Here is a 10,327-nt window from a genome sequence, read left to right on the forward strand (position 1 = left end):
AGAATACCATCTTTGCTAAGCACCTCATGGCAGAGACCCAAAAACTGATCACATACTCTGTCACAAAGCAAGTTTCAGCAGATCCAATAAAATTGAAATAAATTTCTGTATTTTATCAGACCACTATGGATTAAAACTGTAGTTCAACAACAGAAACAACAGGAAGCCTACACATGGAAACTGAACAACTCTCTACTAAATGACCACTGAGTCAAAGAAGAAATAAGAAAAAAGGAATTGAAGATTTCCTAGAATTCAATGAAAATGAAGGCACAACATACCCTAACTTATGGGACACAATAAAAGCAGTGCTAAAGGAAAATCCATAGCACCAAATGCCTTTATAAAGAAATTGGTAAGATCTCATGCTAGCAAGTTAACAGCACATCCAAAAGCTCTTAGAACAAAAAGAAGCAAACACACTCAAGAGGAGAAAATAGCAGGAAATACTCATACTGAGGGCTGAGGGACTCGCAGAGATCAGGGAGCCTATAGGGGTCTGACTTAGCTCCTGGGAATGTGTGATATGGCTGAGCACCTTGTTCTTGTTGGCATCCTAACAGTGGAAGCAGAGGCTGTCCTGAGTTTTGTTTACTTGTGGGACTCTTTTCTTCCTACTGGTTTGCCTTGCCCAGCCTTAATGCGATGGTATGTCCCTGATATTATTGTAGTTTGTTATGCTATGTTTGGTTGATGTACCTGGGAGGCCTGCTCTTCTCTGAAGGGAGGAAGAGGAGGTGAACCAGGTAAGAGAGGAAGCGATTGGTGATGGGGATTGGAGGAAAGGCTGCGGGGGGTGGGGGGCTGTGGTCAGGATATAATCTATGAGGAATAAAAAATATTATAAAAATAACCATATATTTTAATTCAAAACAGTCTCTAAGTTAAAGACAACCCAGATTCCTTCCAATAAAATGGATAAATATATTAGGGTTTGGGATATTACATAGAGTTGGAATACATAGAAATAAAAAATCTAATATACACAAATTACGAATTAGTTTCATAGTTGATATGTTGAGCAAACAGCCAGCTAGAGAAATTAAAGAACAGGATACACCTTTAGTAAGACTGAGGGTGTTGCCGGGCAGTGGTGGCACACGCCTTTAATCCCAGCACTTGGAAGGCAGAGGCAGGTGGATCTCTGAGTTCCAGGCCAGCCTGGTCTACAGAGTGAGTTCAGGACAGCTAGGGCTATACAGAGAAAAAAAAAAAAAAAAAAACCAGAATGAGGGTGTCTCTGGAAAGATTTACTGCTTTCTTAAACCTATTTTACAGAAGAGGAAACAGAATCTAGCATGATGCTAACTAGATTAATCAACATAATATCTTTCCGCTGAACTAATATCTCTTCATTAGAACATAAGTTTAGTAAATACAGACAAAATATAGAAAGTGAATAGTCTTTTAATTGGATTCAGTTAAAAAAGAGGCTAGGATCATAGGCATGACCCACATACTGAGATATGTTGGGTTTTTTTTATTCTTAAAATGTTTTTGTTTGTTTGTTTTGTTTTGTTTGTTTTGTTTTGTTTGTTTGTTTTTTGTTTTTCGAGACAGAGTTTCTCTGTACAGCCCTGGCTGTCCTGGAGCTCACCCTGTAGACCAGGCTGGCCTCGAACTCAGAAATCTGCCTGCCTCTGTCTCCCAAGTGCTAGGATTAAAGGCGTGCACCACCACGCCCAGCCTTAAAATGATTTTTAACTGGCATATAAAGTTGGATCTCTTAATTTTGAATTTTACAGCCTAAATTACTCTCACCACTAGGTGGCAGCAACTTAGGAGGGAAAACAACAAAACCAGTCCAGGAAGGAAAGCCTTGTTTTAAATTTCTCGTGATCCTGAGCAAGGGAAAAGGCCAATCATCCATCTATAATTCTCTAACCTAGGTACCCAGCTATGCGTCACATGTAAAATAGAACATAAACGACTTAATGGGAAAGTTTCATTGTTCAGTTATAGTAGTGACTGTTCCAGAAAGCCCCTCCCAACTGTGATAGCCCATCACCTTAAATTCCAATGCCAGTCCTACTATTCTACTGAGAACGGATGGCCTCTCTCCTGCAAATTTTGTCTTGTAAACCTCTGTAAATTTTTATTGTTCAATTTGTTATTAATTTGTTCTCTTTTTTCTCCTTCTACTTTCATGGCTGTTCTGTTTTGGGGGGCAGTTTGATAACACTTCCCCCCCCCCCCCATTTCAAGTTTCTTTGTCCTGTGTCCCTTCCTGAGATCTTTCGGAATAAAGACAGACACACGGACTGGGTAATAGCACCAGTTGAGATTTTCTTTAGATCTAAGGCTGAGATGAGATCCGTCCGTTGTTATTATTTTGTTTTCTGAGACCGTGTCTTACTTTGAATCCCAGGCTTGAAATACCCCTGCCTCTGACTCCCAAGTGACTACAGGCAGGAGAGACTGGGCTCAGTGAGACAAAGTCCTTGATGCTAACTAAGTATTGACATTTTAAAACAATTTGTATTACTCAGGATACTATAGTAGGGCTTCGCGAACACTCCTCTGTCCTAGACCTGCCTCATGTAGGATTTGGCCTTGTATATTTGAGGAGAAAACATTACCTTGCCACCGCTAAGCAGTAGATGGCATTCTCGCGTGGAGTCCTCCCACAGTGCTCTGAGAAGGCTGTAAAGAGGGACCTTAGCAAACCGTCTGCCCTGGGTGGAGGGCAGTAGAACAGAGGGTGTGCATAATCCACTCTTGAAACTGGAGGGAGGGGGACCTGGGGAAGATAGGGATTTTTGATGTGCTTTTCTTTTCTAGCTGGGGCAGACATTTTTTTCTGGTTTTCTTGTTGATGACTTCGCGCTTCTAAAGAGCTCTTTACATCTACTAAGGGTGGGAATGTGAAGATTTTTTTTCTGGTGTCTCGCTCTGACATTGGTTTCCTGCTTGACTGTTGCTTGCAGGGTGGTAGTTTACTCTGGGCGGTTTGCCAGCTCTTGTCTTCAGCCTTGTACCAGCTCTTGGAGGTCATTTTGGGCTTGGTGAAACCGTCCACCATTACAGTGTCTCCAACTTTTGCTCCGGAGACCCTTGCCCTGCCAAGCCGGCTTTTATGGCACCTACGACTCTGAGCTCGGAGAATCCACTGCTTTATTTTAATATAAATCCTCATTGGAACTGAAAGTTTTAGAAAAGAAACCGTGGACCACATTTTACTCAGTAAATACAGCACACAGTCTTTATGCTGGTGTTTCGATGCGATGGCCAGGGGAGATTGTCCTGCTGCGTTCTTACATTCCAGGCACAGGACATTGCAGTTGACAAAGGCCTTCAGAATTAACAGCTGGCCAGCTTCTACAGCTGCATGAATAGGGCAGTTAGAGACATCTGTGTGAAGGGCTTCGTGGCACCATGCTCGATAAGGGTGAACCCCAACTGCCTCATGGGGCAGCACCCCCTGCTTCAGAGCCCATTCGGTGAGCTCAGTGTGTCCATGAAAAGCAGCGATGTACAGGGCTACCCTTTTCTGGTACCTGAACAAGTGGAACAAGTTTGGTTAGTAAGTCGGCGAAACAACAAAAGCAGTTACGCTAGATAAAAAAAAAAAACAATGCTCATTCCTCACGCTAACCCATAAGCAGGGTTTAGAAGGTTTGGGATATTGGTGCAGTGGGTAAAGTGTTCCAAGTGAACCTGTAATCAGGCGCTGTGAGGGCAGAGGCAGAATTGCTAGGACTTGCTGCCCAGTGGCCTGGCTGGAGGGCCAGAGAGAGACTGTGCCTCAGGAGACAGTTGACACCTTCCTTGAGCTTCCGTGCATGAAGTCACATACACATGCACATCCACTACACACATGTATAACACACACACACACACACACACACACGCGCGCACACCCCGCAATCGATTACATTTTTTTTTCTTTTTGAGACAAGGTCTCCTATAGCCCACACTAGTGTTGAACTCACTGTGTAGCTAAGTCTGGCCTTGGACCTCGATCCTGCCTCTACCTTCTTGAGTGCTGGGATTGCAGGTAGGGGCTATTGCACCCAGCATGAGCTAGTTTTTAAAGATCAGTCTTTCTCTTTCCCACTCCCAATGTCTTCTCAAAGCTTGATAGGGAAGTCAAAACTCCTTCATACTTCTCCATGAAGAAATCTGCCTACCGACTGCCTCCTTTCCTCATGGGTCACCCAGTCCTTGAAGCTATTGTCTTGCTCCCAGGTCTTTGCATATAGTTCTGGAATACCTACTTCAGCACACTGATCTCTTTTCTTTTTCCTTGACACCTACAGGAGTGCAAACCTGTAGTTCTCAACTCTTATTTACCGCTCTCAGGCACTCTTCGTACTGTCCCCATGATGTGCACTGTTGTGCCATCTGCAGCGTGCCTCGTCACAGCCCCTCTCATAGTGAATAATAATAGCAATGAACCGTGACTTTATAGCCTGCTTACTGTGAGCCAAGCATTCTTACAATGATGGACTCAATCCCTAGAAAGCTTCTGTACTGTAAGCTTACAGAATACAACAACCATCTTTTCTTACTGCTGAATTCTTAGGAATTCACAGTACAGTACAATAAGTACTCAACAAAGATGTGCTGATTAGGTAGAGAGGAACAAAGAGCATTTCGACCTGACCATATACATCTTCGAAATTTCTGTTGCCTTCCCTCTAAAACTAAGTGAAGAGTTCTCACCCCATAGAATTACTGTATTTATAAAAGTGATAGACACAGGGAAGTGTTTGATCCTGAACAATCCACTCAATTAACACAGTTGTATTAAAAGTAGTAGAACTATTTGTTCAGATTTAGAATGTGAAACAGTATTACAACTATCCCTAAAAAGAAACTGATGGGAATTTTTTGTATATTTCATGGTTGTAAGAACTCTGCCTCCTGTGTTCACTCTATTGGAGCCTTGGAGCTACTGCTGGTGTCTAGCCTTTAGTAAAGCATGGTTAAATTGCCCACAAGAGGGCACTTTCTAAAACACCACATCACAAACAATTCAACAGAGACTTGTGTAGCAGCTGGCTGTAATAATACAATAAAATAAATAAAGCTCAGCAGCTTCTCCAAGCCAGCCATGTTCCACAGCCCTAGGCACACATTACCCTTCACATAAGGGGGGGAAAAAGCAAACTATTGCTTCAGTGAGAGGAGAGCTTCTTATCTGGTTCTCAGCAAACATGTTCATTCACGCCGAGTGAGATCCATGGTTCTCAGCAAACACGTTCATTCACGCCAAGTGAGATCCATGCATGCCAGAAAAACAGAGAGAAGGCACCTCACCATCCTGTTTGAGGTGTAACTATGGCCACTGTGTGCAAAGGGGCTGGGCGGAGGTAATGCCAGGCAGCTAAGTCAATTCTTAATAAGGCCTCTAAAGGAGAAGCTAGACTCATTGTCATTTCAAAGTTCAAATACAACCAAACATTTAAAATGAGGTAGCAGCTTATGGTTTTGTAACAATGTCTGTTGCTAAACCCTGGCTTTTTTTTTTTTTTGAATTAAAAAGCAATTACAGTTTTAACACAATGCAAATTCAACAGTTGTATTTGGAGTTACATCATTTTAACAATTAAATTTAGCTAATAATATATATATAGGCTTGGGAAGAAGTGACTACTGTTTGCAGCCTATCACTTGGCAGATTTTTTTAAAAAAATATTGTTGCATAATACAATTAAATATGTATTTATACATATTTAATTCTATTTATTCTGAAGATAAGGATATTTAAAGTGTTTTTATAAGGATATGTGCTAGGTGATGGTGGCATATGCCTTCAATTCCCACACCCAGGAGGCAGAAGCAGGCAGATCTCTAAGTTGGAGGCCAGCCTGGTCTACAGAGCAAGTTCCAAGACAGCCAGGGATACACAGAGAAACCCTATCTTGAAAAACCAACCCACCCACCCACCCACCAACCAACCAACCAACCAACCAACTAACTTGATTTAATTCGTGTTCCAGAGGAAAATATGCCTGGATTGCAACCCATTACCAATATTGGGTTATCAAATATCTCAATAATAGTAATAGTAATAGTAATAATAATAATAATAATAATAATAATAATAATAATAATAATAATGATATCTTATTGAATTGTGTAAGGTGAAATTGGTTTGCACCAGGACTATGTCTATACAGAGAATCCAGGCTCATGATTGAATAGAGGCTTAGAACTAAGTGACTTAAATCCATCTAATGGTGGCTTTAGTTTCCGTACTTGAGGACTGGTCCTTCTTTTGATAAGTAGCGTTGGACTTTAGGTTTTTGCCCAAGAAGACATCCCATGAGAAATTCCTTCCATCCATCCCAGACATCCAAACGAAGTGTTGTGCCTGTGGATCAAGAAAGACAGTTTATGGACCAGTCTCTCACTGTAGCTCAGCAATACATTACATTTTAATGTTACCTTTCTCCAAACATAGTAAGATGAAACTTTTTATCAGAAAGCAGGGAAGCTATTTCTGTTTAGGCCTTTATTGGGTGGGGGAAACCCATTAACATTCATGTACTTTGGCTTTTCCCTCTTCTCAGTGAGTGCATTTGATGCCTAAATGCCAGGGATTTTCATGAGAAAATATCTCACACTTAGAAGTAGTTTCTCTACTTTTTTATGCCTACATCCAAACCTGGACTTCTTGAATTCTTTTCATTAGCAAGTCCTTGTTGCTCAACAAATTTTATGCAGTTTTGGGCAAATGGGTATATCAAATAAGTATACACACCAGCCATTTACTTATAATCAATCATAAAGAATTTGTTTAAGGAGCCAGGGAGGTGGCTCAGTAAACAATGGTGTTCGATGCCAAGCATGCCTGCCTGAGTTTGATCCCAGGATCTGTATGGTGGAAGGCAAGAAGTGACTCCTGCAAGCTAGGAGGACATAAAAGATTTTATGTCCTCTGACATAAAAGATTCTGACATTAAGATTTAAAATTTTATTTACTTTGACATAAAGATTTAAATCAAATTTAAATCTTGGGGTTCAGTACTTCAAAGCCTTTACTGTTCTTGCTAGGAACCTGAATCTGGTTCCCACCACTCACACAGTGGCTCATAATTGCCTGTAACTCAAGTTCCAAGGAATCTGGTACCTTCTTCTGGCTTCTGTGGACATATATACACCCTGCAACACACACATAAACATAAATCAAAATAAGATTATTTTTAAGACAGGGTTTTTCTTTGTAGCTCTGAGTGTCCTGAAACTCACTCTGTAGACCAACCTGGCTTGGAACTCAGAGATCTGCTTGCCTCTGTCTCCCAAGTGTTGGGATCAAAGGCATGCACTGCCGCCACCACCACCACCTGACATAAATTTGTCTTGGATGAATATTTGATGCAGACATAGATCATCTGCAATATTTTTCAGAATTAACTAACATTTTAACTTTATAACTGCCACTGCTAAGAGTGTTGCTTCACATAACCATGCACTATAAATGCTGAAGGATGTTTGGGTCCTCAATCCCAAGCCAAAATTCATTTAACAGTGTGGGTGTGCAGGTGCATGTGTATAGAGGCTAGAGATCATTGCTGAGAATCTTTCTTTTTTCTTTTTAAAAAATTTACTTATTATCATAAATAAGTTCACTGTAGCTGTCTTCACCCCCACCAGAATAGGGGGTCAGATCTCATTACGGGTGGTTGTGAGCCACTATGTGGTTGCTGGGATTTGAACTCAGGACTTTCAGAAGAGCAGTCGGTATTCTTACCCACTGAGCCATCTCGCCAGCCCCGAGAATCTTTCTTAATCTAATTTTTACCTTATTTTTTAAGACAAGATCTCTTACTTGATCAAAACCTTAGCAACTTGACCAGACAAGCTGGCCAGCAGGCTCCATACAGCCTTCTGTCTGTGTTCTCTAGATCTGGGGCTATAGGCATGCATCCTTTATTGCACCTGGATTTTATGTGGGTAGTGGGAATCAAACCTGGGTTCTCCTGTTTGTGTGACAAGCTCTTTGTCAATTGAGTCATCTCCTCAGCTCCTCATCTAATTTTTTTTTTCTTTTGGAGGTGGGGACAGTCAATATCTCCCTGTGTAACTCTGGCCAACTTGGAACTTGCCAAACAGATGAGAGTGACCTTAAATTTGTGGCGATCCTCTTGTCTTTGTCTGGTAAGTGCTAGGATTGTAGGCATGTACCATCATGGTTAGCTTGTTGGACTGTGCTTCGCTGTGTTGTCAGGGAAATCCTTTCAGTTTAATCTTTTATTTTTAGCCTTTCCTTAGGATTAGTGTATGTTCACAATCTGGTAGCTAGCATCCGGGAACCCATAATGCCTTCCATTCCTCCTCTCTGACCATCCACAGTTCTTCATCCCATGCACCCCAGGCCATACTCTCCTGAATTTCTCCTTGTGATCTCATTAGCTCACACCAACTTGGTTTGTTGGATTATAAGTGAGGATATGTCCACAGCTCCTTTCTTCCACTTCACTGCAAAGGCTAGTGTGAAAGGGCAACTTTGTGCACTTCTGTATGACGTAGTATGCATGTTGATTCACTGAGAAAGCCAAATCTGGTTTTTCAACCTGGACATAATTACATTTCCAAAATTTTATTTTCCACTACTTTTGGAGAACAATTCAGTTTCCCTACAGATAATAGCAAGGGTGGTTTACTGAGTAGAGGTTGGAGAGATTTTCCAATGAGCAGAATTCTGGCCAGGATTCCTCTAGTTAAAGCAAATGGGCTGGCTGGCTACCTAGGGATGGCTGGTTATGCCTTGGGTATGGTGAGAAGCAGGCCAAAGTTACCCCCCTAACCCCTCCCTCCTCTCTGAGCCTTTGCTCGAATGTCCTATGTTCTCTAGGTACCTATGATTTCTGGGCTCTAGACTTTGCATCTGAAATCCTCTCTCTCAAGTACTCTCCACTCCCACTCCCCACATTCAAATGCACATTTTAAGGATTCTTCAACATATAAAAAATTTAGAAACTTCTTTTTTTTAAGTCTGGGAAAAGTAGGTTTGGATCAAGTAATTTCCAAATTCTTTTTCTGCACAATCCAAGAAGTGAGTGAATGAATGCCCTCCAGAAAGCATTCTAGTGTTGTTCTATCTTTTGATCTTTAATTAAAGCATTGGATTATCAGCTGCTTAAGCACAAATGACAGTGAGCCCTACATTCCTTGCCATGTAAGCCTCCAGCAAGCACGCAGAACTAGAGTAGCACTCTGGAGACAAATCCTACAGCTTCACTTTCTCTGATCAAAAATAGAGACAATAATTGATACCAACAGTTTTAGATCCTCAGTTCCAAACAACATGGAAGTAGATTGCTAAGCAAAGTAAGAACTGGGAGAAATGTCAGTAAGTGTAGATTTAGCAGTTACAGGAAGCAAAACTAATTAACTCAAGCATGCCTACAAAGCCCTGTGTGTTAGAAATCAAAATCCCTTGCAGTAAATGTTCTGGCACCCTCACACTCTGAGGTGGCCTGATACGCAGCAAGGACTCATTCACCTTTCAGTAATAATTCAAGATCTGAGTCACTGTCTAGTGTAGGTAAGACAGATCTAGTACTTTTTGTTGTTGACACTTGGCCACAGAAGATGCAACCTGAATGCATGGTACTGAAAGAGAAGTTATAGGTTTTTTTTGTTGGGCAAATTCCAGTCAGCTAAGGCAGCTTTTCATCCTCCACAGCACTGCTGTGAAAAGGTTGTTTAAATATAATTGACAACATTTTAAAATGAAATCATACAAAGCAAGTTTCAGAACACTGTATTATAATGCTGCCACCCGCATTAAGAAAGAAGAACGTCTGAACTCTTGTGCTTGAACTGTACTTTAGAAGGCAAAGGTGATGTTCCTTGAGTTTTGTCCTTCTGGCCTGATGATATTAGCAAAATGTTGCTTTAAGAATTAGCAGAACAGGGCTGGAGAGACCATTCAGTATTTAAGAGCACTGACCGCTCTTCCAGAGGTCCTGAGTTCAGTTCCCAGCAACCACATGGTAGCTCACAACCATCTGGAATAGGATCTGGTGCCCTCTTCTGGTGTGTCTGAAGACAGAGATGCATTTGCATAAAATAAACAAACAAACCTTTAAAAAAAAGAGTTAGCAGAGCAGAGCTGGAGATGGCTCAGCAGTTCGTTGCATGGGAGGTACTTTTGTAAAGAACATGGACATTAGTTTCCAGCACTCAGGTCTAGCAGCTCATAACATACATTTTTTTTTTTGTTGTTTTGTTTTGTTTTCGAGACAGGGTTTCTCTCTCTGTGTAGCCCTGGCTGTCCTGGAACTCACTCTGTAGACCAGGCTGGCCTTGAACTCCCAAGTGCTGGGATTAAAGGTGTGCATCACCACTGCCCAGTGAGATATATATATATATA

The 10,327-nt window shown here is 41.4% G+C and overlaps 1 protein-coding gene across 1 annotated transcript in view; it reads right to left on the minus strand.

Annotated features, from left to right (window-relative positions):
* Positions 1-10,327, minus strand: part of Ankub1 (ankyrin repeat and ubiquitin domain containing 1) — a 28,073-nt gene that overhangs the window by 4,208 nt on the left and 13,538 nt on the right. Inside the window, exons 4-5 of the mRNA XM_031373891.1 lie at positions 6,205-6,319; positions 2,580-3,497 (exon numbers count right to left, since the gene is read on the minus strand). Of these exons, the coding sequence (XP_031229751.1) occupies positions 2,580-3,497; positions 6,205-6,319 (1,033 nt within the window). The remainder of the gene's footprint in view (positions 1-2,579; positions 3,498-6,204; positions 6,320-10,327) is intronic.

Source organism: Mastomys coucha, unplaced genomic scaffold (assembly GCF_008632895.1).
Source record: "Mastomys coucha isolate ucsf_1 unplaced genomic scaffold, UCSF_Mcou_1 pScaffold16, whole genome shotgun sequence".
Classification (NCBI taxonomy): domain Eukaryota; kingdom Metazoa; phylum Chordata; class Mammalia; order Rodentia; family Muridae; genus Mastomys; species Mastomys coucha.